Consider the following 16,998-nt stretch of genomic DNA (forward strand, 5'->3'; position numbering starts at 1 on the left):
ACAGCAAACAGCAGCAGTGCAGGATGATGGACCGCAGGCTGGGGCAGGAGCTCCCATGGAGGAATCCTCAAGAGGCCAGCACGCAAGAGGGAATCACCCCAACGGCACATGGTTGAGCAGGGTGCTTGACCACCACAGTCCCTTTGTGAGACACAGCAGGTTACTGGCACTCAGGCAGGGCTGGACAGGCACCAGCTGGCCAGGTTGGGCAGGGTGTGGAGCTGCACAGCCCACAGGGACAACCTAGAGGAGCAGGGCTATTCCCTGTGAGGAGCAGCCAACCAGGGGGGGCAGCTGCAGGAAGGGTTTTCAAGCATGCAAGAGGTGGCTACGCAGAGGTAGGACACAATCTGTTCTCCATATCCCCTGGGAACAGGACAAAGTCTTAAATTGCAGGGGGAAAGATCCCAGATGGATCTAGGAAAGATCTAAGAAAACCCATCCCTATGGCATGGTAAAACTTGGGGCTTGTCTGGGGGTGCTGGGGCATCCTTGGGGATCAGCAGAAGATCCCAACAGTGACAGGATCCTCAAGAGTGTCCACCACAGCAGCAGACCACTGAGGCCCTGCATACTGTTCCCCAGTGCCACCAGGGGGGCAGAGCTGCGTCCCTACCTCCCCTTCTCTAGACCCAGTTGTCTGTTGCAGTATGTTTATTGTCCATAAGGTAGAACTGGCACCTCCAAAGGGTTACTGCAGAGCTGGAGGCTGCACACAGCCAATGCTGTTCCTTGTGCCTTTGCACTCCACTCGGGGTGGCCATGTCCTACGCTGGCAGGCAGTGATGTTCAAAGTCCTACTGGCATCACTTCAGGTCCAGAGTATGTGGAGAGCTGCAGGGCAGGCAGCTGCTGGGTCACTACTTCCCCTCTTGCCCCAAAGCTTGAGCATTTGTGTCCGTGGATTAAGGCAGCAGTGCACTGGCTCCTGAGAGAGCCCCTCTCCTGCCTGTTCTGCTGCAAACACCCTGCTGCTGCTTGTCCTTGGGGCCATCCCAGCATGTCCCCCAGCAGCACGGGGCTATGTTGGTGGCTGATGGCATGCCAGTGTGGCCAGCACACGCCAGGTGGGCAGCCAGGGAGGGGATAGCACAGTCTTGCTGTGGCAAAGATGCCCTCAGAAAGGGGCACTGGTGTTTAGATGCTTGACACTGGAGAAGGGTAGGCAGCTCCTTGTCCTCATGCACTTTCTCAGCAGCTGGGGCCAGTGAGGCCCCTCTGTGTGGTGCCAGCGCAGCCTCATGCCTCCTCAGCAGTGGCATCAATCCCTGCGTAGGTGAAGTTCTCAAACAGCGCCATGTTCACATAGGCCTGCAGGGGAATCCCAGTCAGGAGCCAGCTGGGACAGTGTCCCTCTCTACCTCCCATCCCAGCTGACATGCTCACCATCCCAAAAAATGATGCTGGGGTTACCCCCAGGCATGGTGGGATCACACAGGTTCTGCTGCTGGATGTTGCCATCCCCCCCATCAAGCCCAAGGGATTCTCCAGCATTAGAAGAAGCACTATGGAGGGTGGGTATCCCTCCTGCTGAGCTGTCAGCACTCACCTTCCTGGCCTCCAGCATGCGGATGAGCTGCATGGAGATCTGGGCGAAGGGTGGGCGCTCATAGGGGCGATCACGCCAGCACTGCCGCATCAGCTCGTACCTGGTGGCAGAGAGTCGGTGGCTCAGTGTGCATGGAGGTGGAGAGGGCAGAAAGGCTATTTGTGGGAGGTAGGGGGAAGCAGGTGGCACAGTAAAGCGAGGTCATCCCCCAGCCACAATGCAGAGGAGAACCAAGAGCTACTGTAAGTTGGTGGGAGCCCCATGGGGCAGTGTGGGGTCAGGGAGATGTGAGGCTCTGTGCACACTTACACCTCATCATCACAGTTGCGTGGCTTCTCCATGCGGTAGCCCTGGGGCAGCTTCTCATAGAGCTCAGCACAAGTCATCCCGCAGTATGGCGTCCCCCCTGTGGCCAGAGACACACAACTGGCTGTGGTGGATGGTCCCTTGGGTGTCCCCTCTGGGACTGAGGGAGGACCAGAACTGCAGGGGCCTGGGTGGAGGCAGGGGACACAGAAGAGCCTTACCCAAACTGACGATCTCCCAGAGCAGGACACCAAATGACCACCTGAAAAGGCAGGAGCCGATGCTGTGATGGAGCCCTCCACCATGCCCCACTGATGGGCATAGGGCATCACCCTAAGGTCAGGGTGGAGTGGGCAGCCAGGGCTTGGGCTGAGCTGGCAGCTCCTCAGAGAGATGCATCATCATCACCTCCAGCCTTTGCAGCACCCAGAGCAAAAGTATCGCTGCATTGACCACCCCAGAGAGGGATGGAGATTGCCACAGCCATGCCTCCGCCCCAGTGCCCCTGCATGCAGGACTTACACATCACTTTTGGTGGTGTACACACTGTAGTTCAGGGACTCAATGGCCATCCAGCGAACTGGTAAGCGACCCTGGGGAAACAGAGGGAATGACCATCAGAGGAGGGGGGATGCCCTGTGGATGCAGGGAAGAGGTTACCCAGCTGATCCTGACATTGTGGTTTGTTCCCACTGAAGGCAGGCCCCATGGAGATGCTTTGCTCCTGCCTCACCATTGTCTTCTTCACATAGACTTCCTCCCCTCTGGAGAGGCCAAAGTCAGCAATCTTGGAGGCCAGGTTTTCTCCCACCAGGATATTCCTTGCTGCCAGGTCCCTGTGAATGAACTGAAAGGGGCCAGCAGTCAGCAGGAGCCATATACTCCCTCCTGCTGGCCCCAGGGGTCTCATACCCTGATAGGGAGTCCTCAGGCCCCAGAGAAAGGATGCTCTGGTGGGCTTGCTGGGGATGTACCTGCTTCTCACTCAGGTACTGCATCCCCTTGGCCACATCTGAAGCAAACTGGAGAAGCTGCTGGGAGGTGAGGGTGGAGGCAGTGCCGTGCTCCTTGGCAAAGGCCGGATCTGTCTCCAAGACTCGGCTTTTGCGGAGGAAGTCGAGAAGATTTCCATAGGGAGCATACTCAATGGCAATGTACAAGTACCCTGGGTGACAGGAGGAGATTGCGCTCATAGGACTCACACCAGCAAAGAGGAATACACAGCTGGGCAGAGCCCACAGGTCTGCGAAGAGGGAAGAGGGGGACATCCCTCACCCTTGTTCTCGCAGGCACCCAGCAAGTTGATGATGTTGGGGTGATGGCCCAGTTTGCACAGCACCTCAAGCTCCCCTGCGAAGTCACGATGGTCATTCTCTGAAGCAAACTCTGAAAGCAAAGAAGGGACAGACACCTCAGTACTACAACAAAGGCCCTTCCTCTGCATCTCTACTTATGGCTCATGCCTCTCCACAGCCCCAGGCATGGCCCAGGATCAAGCTGCATCCCGCAGCCCCACCATGCTCACCTTTCAGCATCTTGATGGCTGCATTCATTTTCAGGCCATCCTTTTTGATCATGGCCCTGATGACCTGCCCAAAGTTGCCCTCCCCAATCATGTCCTCAAACTTGATGTCTTCCCACTCTAGGATGGGGTAGCTGAGGGGCTCGGGCTGCGGCTTGGGCCGGCGTGTCAGGGTCAGGGTCCCCGAGTTGAACTGCAGAATGGTCTCTTCCCCCTGGCAGATGGGAGCAGGTGAGGTTAGCGGCACTGGGCACCCCTCTGCCTGCGCGGCAGTTCCGGCAGGGCAGGTGTCCTGGGCAAGGGCAGGCTCCGCACCCTCTCCGTGTGGAAGTGAGGTCTGGCTGCATCCGGACTGGAGGCTACAGAGCGTGACCTGGATCGGGCTGGGACGAGGGGAGCTGGGGACACGGTCCTGGCAGGGCAAGCGGCACTCACCGAGCCAGACTGGTACGTAAAGGTGCGGCGCCGGTGGAAAAAGTTCTTCTTGATGAGGAAAAGTGCCAGGAGGGCAAAGAGGATGGTGAGGCAGGTGACGGACACGGAGCCAACGATGGCCAGGAGCAGCTGCTGGTCTATTCCTGCCTGCTCAGTGCTCTGGCTGCCCAGGCTGGGTGGCACGCTCAGTGCTCCTGCCAAAAGGAGGGATGAAGGGTCATGGTACACGGCTGAGCCCTGCGCAGGCCAAGCACCCAGATGGCAGCCCTCTCCCAACACCCTGCGACCACATGAAGACACCTCTACCATATCCCAAGCTCTTGGTGCCATAGTGGCACAGGAATGAGGCCTGCCTAGGCCCAGCCACTGAACCTTCTGCTTTCTGGAGCTCCAACTTGCTCTAGGTTCACCCACCAACTCCTCTCATGCCAGTTGAGAGAGACTGCTTCTCTAGTCCCTTATGCACCATGTCACCCTCTGGTCAAGGCAGAGCCACTCTGTGGGTGCTGTGCTGTGACCCATGTGGGTGCTGTGACCCATGCCACCCCTGCCCCATCAGGACTAGGAGGAGCAGGATTTCTGAAGACACCTGCAGGTATTCTGGTTTTTGGATGCTGCTTCAGAGCCAGTCTCTGAGGTGATCATGAGCACCCTGGTCACTCCTTGCTGACCCAGATGCTGATCCCAAGCTCCAGCAGAGCTGTGAGCTCACTGCCTGCTTGTACACCCTTCTCACCATCCCCCAGGGTCTTGGCTTTCACAGGCTGGCTCCATTCCCCTGGTACGTGGGAGTTGGCACGGACGCGAAACTGGTAACTGGTGCTGGCATTGAGGCCCCCAACGATCTTGGTTGTCTCTGTGCCGCTGTCAGTGTCGATCCATTGAGGCTCACTGGTGCCCCCCACCTGTTGCAGCTCCACAATGTACTTGGTGATGCCCCCGTTGGGGTACTCAGGGACCTGCCAGGAGAGCCTGACAGCGGTGTCGGACACGGATTCTGCCAAGAGCAACCGTGGTGAGGAGGGACCTGGAACAAGGCAAGGAGAGTGTCGGTCCCAGGACAGGGCTCCTGGAGCTGCGTGGGCTGAATGGTGATGTGAGGACTGGACCCTGTGGATGCCAGTGGCAACCAAAGCTCTGCCAGGTCTGAGGGACCTCCAGGGATCTCTGGTCCCTGCTTAGAGGAGGTACAGGAGCAGGTGGAGCTGCTCTCCAGGTACAACAGTGGGGAAGGACTGTATCCCAACTGCTCCCAGCGTCAGGGACTGGCCTATCAGGCTAGATGTCTGTGTATTGACTAGCCCTCAGGATATTTTATTTATTCAACCCTCTCTCACACACTGTTCCCACCACCACCTCTGAGCCTCCTCCAGCCTGCCCACATCCCTAACCCCATATGTGTGTGTGTGCCCTGAAGAGGGACTGCAGGTTCCCCATGCCCTACTGACCAGCAAAATTACCAGGCAGCAGGGTTAAAGTGAACCAAAGAGAAATATTTTTTCATTCAAAGTATAATTATATGGAGGAACTTGTTGCTACAGGGTGTTGTAAAGGCTGCAAGTATAGACAGGTACTTGGGCAAGGGTGCAGAGGACACATCTGTTTGTGAGCATCACTCCTGATGGCCTGGATATCATGTTCAGCTTAGGGTGTTTCTCAGCTGCTTGGTGGTGAAGCCTGTGGGATCTAGTGGAGAAAGGAGGACCCAGTATCCCCCAAACAGCTGTTCATGCTCTATCAGAGACAGGATACAGAAGCAGCCAGACCTGGGCATGGTTGCTGTTACAATTATAACTAATTTATCATTGTAAGTCCCTGAAATAATTCCTTGTGTTCTGCTGGACCCACCTTTGCTGTTGATCATGACCTTGTAGAGGTCGGAGGGAGGCCCCAGGCTGGTACAGTGGTACACCAGCACCTCCAGCCCATACTCCTTGTTGAACTCCAGGTCCGCGATGCGGGCAGAGAGCACAGAGATGGAGGTGATGTTCTTTTCAGAGACCAGCCGCTTTGCAGAGTCGAAGAGGTGGACGATGAACCCATGTGCTGGCTCATGGTTACTTGGCAATTTCCAGTTGACATGAAGTGTGTTTTTCTCTTCTATGGACCAGCCTTCGATCACAGGCTTGACTGTGGGCTCTGCAAACACAAAGGCAGCAAAACATCACTGCACATCAGCCCTGGGGCCTTGCAGAGCCTGCACCATTCAGGGTTAGGGGTAGGGTCAATGTGAGGGAGACTGAGGCTCACCAAGGCACTCGGTCACCATGATGGCCTCGGGCCCCTTGCTGCCCTCTCCACCGTCCCCCGGCCGGCTCAGCTGCACCTTGACAATGTAGGCAGTCACTGGCCGGAGGTTCATGAGGGTGATGTTCTCGCTGTTATCAACTGTTGGCCAAGAGGACATGTCAAAGCCATGCCCATGACCCACAGCCTGCCCTACCGCCAGCATCCTCCTCGGCATCACCATGTGGGTCCCAGGATGAACACCTCTGCCTACCACATCCCCACTGGCTGGAGCAGCTACTGCCTGCCACCCAGATTCTACCTGTGTCCCCCAGCCCCTAATGGACATACCCACAATGGATGACCATGCTGAGGTGTCATCCTTGGGCTTGTAGAGCAGCTTGATGGAGACAATAGGTCCGTCACCAGAGAAGCAGTCCACAGGTGACACCACGAGCTGGCGGCTCTGCTTGGCCAGCAGCCTGGGAGGGCTCAGGGGCGCTGGTGGCTCTTGGAGGAGGGGAAGGAAAGAATGACACCAGTGGGACTAGGAGCAATGAGGAGCAGAGTGTGGGTATGTCTGCCACCTCATGGCTCCATTCGGCTTTGTCAAGGAAGTCTTTTATCACCACCCAAACCTGTCTGCTGGCACAGCAACACATGATGGGTGTCTCCCAGTCTAATGCAGAGCATCTGGCATTGCCACACTGTGCTGTCAACCTCCCCCAGCAACCCCATCTTGTCCCACTCTTTTCTCACCTCGGATGTTGACCTTGACTTTCCTGCTGTCCTGGCCTCCAGTTGTGGAGACACGGCACTCCCAGAGCCCTGTGTCTGCCTTTGTCAGGTGTCGCACCTGAAACTCGCAGGTGATCTGCCCTGACTCGATGATGGCTTTGATGAGCTGTAGTCACAGAGAGTGTCATGAGCCGCCTGGCTCCCTCCACCAGCCTGAAGCTGCTCAGAAGCCCACTGGGGAGATGGGGGCTTTTAAGGGAGCCAGCAACATGGGGATGTTGGTGGAGAAAGGGCATGGCAGTACCTTGAGCACAGTGCCATCAGCCTTGCGCAGCTCCACGCTGTCACTGGTGGGCAGTGGGTTGCCTGTCGCCACACAGCTGACAATGGGCTCTGAGCCCAGGTTGAACTCCAACTCCGAGGCCAGATGGATTATTTGGGGGAAGCGGTCTGGCACACAGAAACCAGCATTAGGGCTGGCCCCACTCCTCCCCAGGCACAAGAGCTGCTGGCAGCTTGGTGGCAAGGGGCTCGAGCCAGATGTTGTGGTCCAGTGCTGATCCCCACCCCATGCTCCAGGTTCAGCAATGCTAATAATCCTGGGGGCCAGATTAGATGCTCCCCTTGTAGTGCCCTGGTTTCCATAGGTTTAGAGGCTATTTCTGCAAGCAAGGTGGGCTGCTGGGCTGGCTGGTGAGGCCAGGAGCTGATGACTCCCTCAGTCACCAGTGAGGAAGGAGCTGGAGCCCACAGGCTGTGAACAGAAACCCGCCACAGCCCCATGCCAGCCTCACCTGACTTCTCACAGTGCTGTCCGTGCCAGCCCGCTGGGCAGACACAGCCACTGAAGCGGTTACAGCTGCCCCCGTTCCGGCAGGCGCACACCAGGGCACAGTCAGGGCCATAGTATCCCGGGGGACAGGCTGTGGGAAGAGGAGAGCTCATTGCTACCTTTGACCATGGTGCAGGCAGAGACCACAGGCAGCTGGTACAGGCAGCAGCACTGCTCAGCCTGTGCCTATTTTCAGGCTGGGAGAGGTGCTGCTGCTGCTGGAGAGCAGAGCCAGGTCCCGGAGGAAGCCCAGTCTGGATAGGTGAGCTGATGGACAGCCATGTACACATACCTTGGCTGCAGCGGGAGCCACTCCAGCCAGAGGCACAGGAGCAGCCATAGGGGTCTGGCAGGCAGAAGCTCAGCCCCCTGCAGCCCTGGGCTCTCTGGCATGTCTCCTGGCAGTTGCGGCCAAACTGACCTTCCCTGCAGGCTGGAAACACAAGTGTGGTCTGCCCTTGCCCACCATTCACCCCTGCACTGCCCGTGTCACCACCCTGAGCAGGCAGAGGAGCCATGTCCTGCTGAGGTGGATGGTCCAGCCCAGCTCCAGAAACAGGGGAACTCTGGGCAGAGGGGCACTGGGGATGCACATGGAGTACTTGGCCTCAGTGCCCAGGTCTGGGGGTGCAGCAGGCCCCCCTGCATGTCTTGGCCACAGCTCCCGCTGTTGGACAGCACAGCACCTACCTCGCTCACAGCGGGTGCCCATGAAGCCAGGAGGACAGACACATTCACCAACATGGTCGTGGCAGATGCCGCCGTTCAGACAGTCGGGACAGTCCTTCTCACAGGACGGTCCCCATTTCTTTGCGGGACAGGCTGCAGAGAGAGTGGACAGGGCTCAGGGTGGCACCAGGACCCTGGGGATGGCCGCCTGTCCCCACGTGCCAGGGGGCCAGGGCCCTGCTCACCTCTCACGATCAGGCGGTAGAAGGCACTCCACAGAGGGCTGTCCCCCATGAACGTGGCGCTGTAGACACCATTTTCACTCACGCTGACGTTGGGTAGTGTCAGGACAACGAGGTCACCCCGCACCTCGCCGCGGTCTGTGGTCTGGTAGTAAGTGCCTGCAAGGGAGCAGAAGGTGACCTGGGGCCCTCCCTGCACCCCCAGGGCCAGCACCAGGCACCGGCTGAGAGCAGCCCCAGCTCCTGGCCTGCTCTCGGGACCACTTGCCGTTTCTTTTCCACATAACATCTGTCTGCTTCCTCTTGACGACCCTGGCAGAGAAGGTGGCCTGCTCTGCGATGTTCACAGACTGTGTGGCCTTCACTGGGAAGAGATGGGCTGTGGAGATGGAGGAGAAGCAGTCTGAGCAGTGGTCACCCCCAGGGCACTTACACTGCAGGGCAGTGTCAGCACCACAGCCACCCCTAAATGGCCCTGGTGCAGGCCAGCACCCACCACATGTTTCTTCTGGGACACCAATGCATGCCTCCCTGACAACCCCATGTGGGAGCTGGGACCCCATGAGGCTCTGCAGGGAAGGTGCTGCCTTACTGGCCCCTCCAGCCGCTGTGGGCATGACTCCAGGAAGTGGGACATGGCACCCTGCCCTCTGGCCAGTGCCAGCCTGGGGTGCAGTGTGGGTGGCAGCAGCCTGGGGAGGTGATGGCTGGGACAAGTCCGCACAGTGCACCCCGCTCACTGCTGTCTCTGGGGGTGCAGGGTCAGGCAGTGACAGCACGGGCAGGTGAGGGGCGGTGAGGGGCAGCAGGCGTATGGAGGGCTGCGTGTCAGCCCCCAGGACCGGTGACCCCGTCATGCCTGTTCTCCTGATTTCCCAGGTGCTGGGGCGTGCAGCAGCTGTGAGCTCCCAGAGTATTGCTGTGAGTCAGCCAGAGCTCAGCTCGGAGCACAAACGGGGCTATAAATACGTTAAGACCTGGGAAACCAAGCCCTGGGTGTGCCAGGACAGACACAAAAGAGGGCACAGGCGGGCACTGGCTCTTGGATCCTTCCATCACGCCAGCTTGTATACACTAAAAGCAGCCACACCAGGCTGGAGCTAAGGCACATCCAGCCCCGTGTCCTGCCCCAGTGAGGCCAGGGACCAGGAGGAAGCTGCACACGCTGCAGACACCCAGGGAAGGGCACTGCAGGTCACGCATCCTGGTAATTCCCCTCCCCACATGTCCCTCTGTTGGGATCTTACTACCGTGGTCTTCGTAGTCCTTTGTACAGGGCACACAGATGCGGCCTCCATCCTGTCTCATTCCTTTCACTCACTGGAGCATCAGCCCTATATGTCCCCTGTGGATCCCCAAACGCAGCACTTCGTCTTTACCTACACTGAATTGTATCTGTCCTTCATCATCGCCCAGCAGTGTCTGCAGCCCCCCACAGCTCATCCATCCATCTCTCCAGGCATCCTGGGGACAGCAGCTGGCATGGTTGCTTATTCAGCTGTTTGTACTCACAGCCATGGCACAGGTCCCCACACAGCCCCCGTGCCATGCCAGTGGGGACTTTCCCTTGTGACAAGAACCACAAATTAACTCCTATTCTTGCTCCCTCTATTTCAGTCATCTGTTTACTCATTCAAAGACCTGCCCTGCCACCCCCTGGGTGCAGAGTTGCTCCCAAAGAGCTTCTGAAAGGGAATTGTCCCAGTTTTCTCCAGGAACCCAAGCAGACAGTGTCAACTGGGTCATCCACAGCATCCTCTCCACAGTCACCCCAGAGACCTTCCTGCTACAAACTCACCCTGCCTCTGCTTTAGGGACCACATAACCACAAATCCTGCTCTTTATTACAGTTTCTACTGATTTCCATGGTTCTGATTGGGGTTTACAGACCTGTAACTCCCTTGCCAGAGAGCTTTTAAGAGAGGCTGGTGTCCCACAAGCAGCCTTGCTGCCTGCCCTCCACTCATGCTCACAGCAAGCCTGGCCTGCAAATGCCACGCTGCTCTGTTTGGCTGCTTATTGCCTACCTCTTGCTACCGGCACCAGTGTTTTGGGCAGATTCCCAACAAGTTTCCCCAGCTTCTCCATTTTGTACATGGATGAAAAGATAAAAGAAATTTGGGCTTCTGCAATTGTTATTCTGGGCATCTTTCTGCTCTGGATATTGTAAAAAAATAGCTTATTGCCAGATTTAAACCCTTCTGAGATTGCTTCTCAGGGTCACTTTGGTTCCCTTTACTCTGTTTTTACAGCAAAAGTGCCAAAGTTTATCAACCTTCCTGTGTTCTTCTTCAAGCGTGACCTTTCAGGAGATGCCAGCTTTCCTCTAACAGCATTCCCCACCCTCTGCTTTATCACCCTGGCCAGGTTTTCTGTGCTTTTAGGCGGAACAGGAGAGATGATGTATGCCAAGCCTTTTCTGGGGGGGGGAGAGGGGGAGGTGTCTGTACCCAGCCCTCCTTCCCGCTGCAAAGTTGTAATGTTTTTGCTTACTTTTTGCTTACTTTTTCCTTTCTTTTTTATTTTTTTTTATGCGTGTGCATTTTTGGTTCTTTACTTTTCTAAATTTAACAGAGCAACAGCAGCTTGTTTGGTACTTGCAAAAGAGATCCCTTTTTGCCATCTGTAACTCACACAGAGTCTTGGACCCAGACCCTGACCAGCTCCTCCACAGTGCTGTTTTAGCTGGCTATGCTGACCCAGAAGCAGGGGCCTGGCTGAGATCGCCCCCCCATAGGACACCACGACATGCCAATGGAGCCCCAGAGCTGTCACCTCCCTCCATGACCTATGTACAAGGACACTGGGGGTGCAGAGCCCCCTCTCACTGCCCTGCTCCTGGCCATTGCTCCTATGCTTTCTTCTGGTGCCTCTGCCTCCCTCCCTCTGTGCTGGTGGTGTCTGGTCTCTTTGCCGTTCTGCTTGCTCAAACTGGCTCTGTTCCTGACAGGAGCACTGCCATTTTTGTGTTGAGCCTCTTGCTAAAGACACAGGCTGATCACTGCTCCCTGGGGGATGCTTGGACCCCACCAACAGCCTGTGTTCTCCAGCCTGAATATAATAGAGCTGCTTGCTAAAGCTGTGTTTTAACACGCACAGGGAAACTTGTATCACCCCCCTCTCCTTCTCAGCAAAAGGTTAACTGTTTTAGCCAAAACTGTCTAAAAAAGAGCTAGAAATCCTCCTAAGGCAAATACCTACACCAGGAAATTTCAGTCCTAATAGTTTTGCAACACGAGGGCAGTGAAGGCTGGGGGCTCAGCATGAGACAGTACTGCTCCATCCCTGCCACTGGCCATATGGCACAAAATGGGAGTGGAAGACAAGAGCCCAGCACTGCCCTTGGCTGTGGTGTGCCCTGGCAGTGCTGCTGTGGCATCGTGCTCACTAAGTACCCAGAGAGCTGCTGGAGGTGCACCCCACCACTACCTCCTCCCTGTGAGCCTGCAGTGGGGGTGTGAGGCTGGCACATCTCCAGTGGGCTGCCTCCCACCCTAGTCAATGATTTCCACACCCCACCACCTCAAAGGGTGCTCAACTTCCTCTTGGACCTTGCTCTGTTTCCAGGCACCGATCCCAGCCCAGCAGTCTGCCTGTGCTGCTGCCCATTCCTGAGGGCCTCAGCCACCCCCCTCCACCTGAACATCCCTCCTTTATCCACCCCACTGGTGCTGGCAGATCCCAAACATAGCCTGTGGGTCACCAGGATCCCACCACCGTGCTGGCTGGCACTGGAATTGTGAAGCACAGAGCAGGTAGCTCCCATGTGTCCCCCCATCCTCTCACCGTTGTGGCTGTTGTGCACGTAGACAACCTGTGCCTGCTCGGTTGGGGTGCGCCCCAGGCAGTAGAGGATCCCCACCAGGTCGGCCATGGAAAAGCCCCTGGCCTGGACATGGTTGCTGCGGTTGCGGTAGTTTTGGAAGCCTGTCTTAGGGTGCGTCATCACGATCTTGTTCTCCCGCTCGATCTGTAGGTAACTCACGTCCCGCTCCCCCATAACGCAGGACAGGTAAAAGTCAGAGTGGGACAGGCTCTGCACGTTGGCAATCAGGGTGATGTCCAGGATGGCCCCTGGGGTGGAGGAGCAGGAAGGCATGTTACAGCAGGACAAGGGCAAGGCCATCCAGCCCTGCCTCAGGGCCAGATCCTGTCATCCTCTCATCACCCCCTTTTCAGGACATTTTTGTCACCCCCAGCCCAGGACACACAGCCAGGACACAGCCAGGTTGGGTGCAGACACAGTGGGTATTTCCACTCTCCTTTTGGAGAACCCCATCGGCACAGCTCCCCACCATGAACCAAGCATGCAATAGGATGGGTCTTGGGCCCCTCTCCTCCCACAAGCTGCCCACACACCAGCGCCATGCTGGGGAGAGGCAGGCAGGGAGGGCACTGCTGGCCTCTGAGATCTCCAAATGGCCTATCACAAAGGGATGTTCCTCCCTCTAAACCTTGCTCTGATGGTGCCATTGAGCTCCCATAGCTGCTTCATCCCACCAAGCCTCAATGGGGCAGGGGCTGCTCCCTAGGACAGAATGAAAGGGGTGATTTACCTGCCAGCCATGGGAGGAGAAGCAGAAGATAAACCTGGAGTCCCATGTCCTTGGAGCGTATCCCAAATCTGGCAGATGTCAGAAGATCCCTGGCATGTCCCAGCCAGGGGGGTCAGAGCCAGAGGCTGCGGCTGCCCTAAGGGCTCCACGTGAGCAGCAGCTCAGGACCCCTGGCCCCTGCCCATGCCCCTCATCTTGTCTCTGCTCTGCTGCTCAGTGTCCAGGGCAGCCGGGACCGCCTCCGCTGGGGCATAGCCTGGGCACGGTGAGGAAGGTAACTCTGTCCCTGCTTGCTTGGTGGCCACCTGGTTGCTCAGGAGCAAAGTTTGGTGGTGAAGAGTCCACTGAGGTCCTCTGCCACGTGGCAGCAATCCTTGGGAGCAGGCGCCCACCCCTCTGGGGCTAGGGCAGTGTGCTCAGGGTTTCCCAAGCCATGCTGAGATCCCAGCCCAGCCAGGAGGTGTCCCGGGCCCCATCCTTGCCTGCTGTGCAGAGGGTCTCATGCCCTAGTCCTCCCGGCTGGCAGCATCCCGTCCCCTTGGTGCAGCCCCGTGCCTCAGGGCTGTGGGAAGGACTCTCTGGAGCAGGGAAAGGAAAGGGGCCAAGGGGCCGTGGCTGGCGGCGGCGGCGGAGCCAAATCCTGTTTCCCATGCGGTGTTTCCTGCTCTCCACCCATTGTTTGGAGACGGCCCTGACTCCAGGAGCTGGCGGGAGCTGCCCTGCACGGGCTGTCCCTGGTGAGCAGCGTGCGGCAGTGCTGAGGCCGTACACACCTCGTGACACCTTGGCCTCCCACCGCCACGAGCCGGGGTGCTGAGGCACGGCCCCATGTGGGCGCTGTGTCATGCTGGGGCCTGACTCACACCTGCAGCTCTTCATGGCAAGGCCACTATTCCAGTTGAAAGGGTCTAGGCAGAGAAGGGTGACTAAAACCCACCAGCCTGTATAGGAACATGGCCCCATTGCCTTGGGAGAAACCCCTCCCTGTTGCAGTAAACATGCCTGGGAGGAAGCAGAAAGCAGCAGAATGCCTGGATTTCCCCCAGCACTTTCCCATGCACAGTACCATACACATGGGCAGCAGCACAGGCACAGCATGGCATGACACTGCTGTCCCCAAGCCCAGCCCTCCTGCCCTAGCCTCCGGCGGGCTCCGGGCATCTCGCCTGGAAAATGAGTGGCATTCCCCAGGAAAACAGCATAAGCTTCACCCAGCAAACCTCCCACTGCTTCACAAATCAAACTGTTCCCACGTGAAAGCCAGGGCTGCCGGGGAGCAAGCCTCATGTTTTGGTGTGTCCCGAGCCTGTACTGTATCCGGCCAAAAATCTAAAGCACACATGGAGAGGAAGGGGAAATCCATTCATCGCTTCCGACTATTTACAGTGCGCTCCAGGGCCATGTGGTGCCCACAGCAGCCAAGGGAGGGATGGCAGTGGGTAGGAGCTCCCCCGGAGCAGCCGCATGGACACCCCACGACAGGAGGGATGGAGAGGATCCAAAACAGAGGGACATCAGATGCAGCTGCCCCCATTTGCCTGGAAAACTAAGCATGGTGCTTTGCCACGGGCTGTGTATGGGAGAAGGGCTCTGGTTTTGGGAGCCCCCCGGAGCACCTGAGGCACAACCATAATGCAAATGCAGAACACGAGGCCATCCCACAGTGAGATGCACAGGGGCTGGGCAGCCAGGCTGGTCCCTCCTGCCATTGGCACCCTCCTGGGAAGTGCACATCCCCATTTGCCTGGTGAACCTGAAGTAATTTGCAAGGGTGCTGGGTCAAGGACTCATCTGTGCACCCAGTACAGCTGCAGGAAGAGGATAGACATATGAATAGATAAATAAATGACTTCTTCCCCTCGTTCACTGCCTATCATGGTCACAACAATATTGCCATCATGCCACCACATGCTTACACATGCAGCAGCTGGGGAAGCAACTTGTTCTGTGCTCCCCCAGCAGCACACAGAGCTGTGCATTGTGGTTATGCACATTTATGGTGCACTGTGTGTGGTACACACTGCCTCCAACACGAGGATTTGTTTGGGGACAGGATTATTCCATTTGAGGACAGGATTATTTACACAGAACAAACACACTTGGGAAAGGCTTTGCAACTGCAGGCCCTGCCCATTCCTCCCTGGAGCACGGCATGGCTCCTCTTGCTGCCTGAGGGAAACTGGCACACTGCTTTGCTCTTCTGGGGAATGGGAGCCATTTGGAGTCAGTTCTCACACCAGGTGATGCTCAGATATCAGGGATCCATCAAGGAATCTGACCAAAGCTGATTTGTCCCCTTGCATCTTTTTCTAGGAACACCTGGGTAAGAGGTATCTCTGTGTGGATCCCTTAGGCTGGAGGTGGTGCAAGAAACCTCCCTGGGAGGTTTTGTGGGGAAACCCAGTCAGGGCCAGCTTAACCTTGTGTATCTCCAAAGGAGGAACCAGGGAGCTGGATGCAGCTGAGCCCAGCCAAAGCAGCTCACCACACTTGCTCTTCTGTAACATAGAAAGCTCCAGCTGCCCAACCCACAGCGTGCTGAAAACACCTGAATTTCTGCTGAATTTACAGACCTCAACTTTTTTGCTGAATCATGATGGAATAAAAAAAAAAGAGTGACAAAAATACCCCTTTTTGTTATCATTTGCCCATTCTAATGCACGGCACCGCATGCCAGAAACCATAATGCACTAATACGTTTCCTGATAGGAAATGCAAACGCCCTGAATCCACTGATGGGCTGGGCTGTCTCTGCAACATTGTCTAGCCCTGCTTCTCTGGCCATTTGTTTGTTTTATGTGCACAAGGGGTCCCAGGCAGTCCCTGCAAGGCTGGGTTAAGGGCTGCTGCCACCAGGGATAAGAGCAGCCCATTTGCGGGGTGGCAAAACATCCCCAGCCTGCCTGATGGCATTGGCAGGGCAGCAGGGGAGCAGGCATGCCTGGCTGTGTTGGCATCCACAGCACACTCTCAGGATGAAGGATAAGATGCTGGGAAGCCCTTTCCCTGAGGAAAGGGTGGGACACGTGGCTGTGGAGGAGCCCCTTTACAACTGAGGGAAGCAGGGCTGCCCTGTCCTGGTTGCTGGCAGGGTGGAAACTGCAGGTGCACAGTGCTCTTGCTGGCAGCTGGCTTCTTGCTGCTGAGGAGCAGTGGGAACAGGGATCATGGATCAGGGAATGAGATAACATGGAACAGAGCTTGGGGCTCCCTCCTGCTGCAGAGGCTCTGCAGGCCATCACCCTCTCACTGCTCCAGTACCCCTGGGCATGGGAGCATGTCCCAGCCATATGCCAGTGAACACCTACAGGATGCTGCTTTGACACCGTTTCCCAGATTTTCACTGGCTCCACGGCAGGACTGGCAGAGAGCACTACTGATGGCATGTCTGCATGGGGTCTGCTGGAGGTGGTGGGGCACCTGCATCCTATGGGACCTTCACAGGAGCTGCTAAAGGAGGCCGTATGACTCTCTACTGCTGGAAAGCCAACACCGCTGAGCCACTGCCAGGCCCAGGGACATGCCCATTTGCTGCATGTTTTAAACACCTTTCCACCTGAATCCCAGTAAGACCTTTATTTCCCTGTAAGATCCTTTCCTGCTGCTTTAGCCTCTGCTTCTCTGTCCAAGGCTTGCTGCATGCCCCTGTCCTGGGTGCAGGGAGCAGGGGCTCAGCAGCTGCTACAACACTGGGATACCACAGAGGTGCCCACTCATCCTCTGGCCCCCACTGCCTCCCAGTGCTCTGCTCCCACCAAGGCAGCCCCACGCTCCATGGGGCAGAAGCCGGTCCCTGGTCACCCATTGCAGGGGGTGGGAGGTGTCGGGGCGTGGTGGTGGTTAATGTGTAACCAGCGCTGCCACCTTTCACCTGCGCGGCAGGAGCGTGGCCAGGGCGCTGGCTCCCGGGGGTCTGCGGGGCC

At 57.2% G+C, this 16,998-nt stretch overlaps 1 protein-coding gene across 2 annotated transcripts; it reads right to left on the reverse strand.

Moving 5' to 3' along the window:
- Positions 1-47: 47 nt before the first annotated feature.
- Positions 48-13,642, reverse strand: TIE1 (tyrosine kinase with immunoglobulin like and EGF like domains 1). Of its 2 annotated transcripts, none has more exons than XM_013129544.3 (23): positions 13,076-13,642; positions 12,306-12,593; positions 8,788-8,898; positions 8,523-8,678; positions 8,299-8,430; positions 7,901-8,041; positions 7,571-7,699; positions 7,081-7,226; positions 6,798-6,942; positions 6,390-6,548; positions 6,063-6,200; positions 5,661-5,951; positions 4,549-4,839; positions 3,813-4,006; positions 3,381-3,591; positions 3,131-3,241; positions 2,830-3,020; positions 2,589-2,702; positions 2,378-2,448; positions 2,077-2,117; positions 1,859-1,955; positions 1,550-1,649; positions 48-1,311 (listed from the first exon to the last, which is right to left on the reverse strand). In XM_013129544.3, the coding sequence occupies exons 1-23, from the start codon at positions 13,119-13,121 to the stop codon at positions 1,240-1,242; spliced, it is 3,375 nt and encodes a 1,124-aa protein (XP_012984998.2). In that variant the 5' UTR covers positions 13,122-13,642; the 3' UTR covers positions 48-1,239. The 2 variants fall into 2 exon arrangements, with proteins under 2 accessions (XP_012984998.2, XP_030906663.2); XM_031050803.2 differs by having other exon boundaries at positions 3,693-4,006.
- Between the last annotated feature and the right edge of the window lie 3,356 nt (positions 13,643-16,998).

This window comes from Melopsittacus undulatus, chromosome 6, assembly GCF_012275295.1.
Source record: "Melopsittacus undulatus isolate bMelUnd1 chromosome 6, bMelUnd1.mat.Z, whole genome shotgun sequence".
In the NCBI taxonomy this organism is placed as follows: domain Eukaryota; kingdom Metazoa; phylum Chordata; class Aves; order Psittaciformes; family Psittaculidae; genus Melopsittacus; species Melopsittacus undulatus.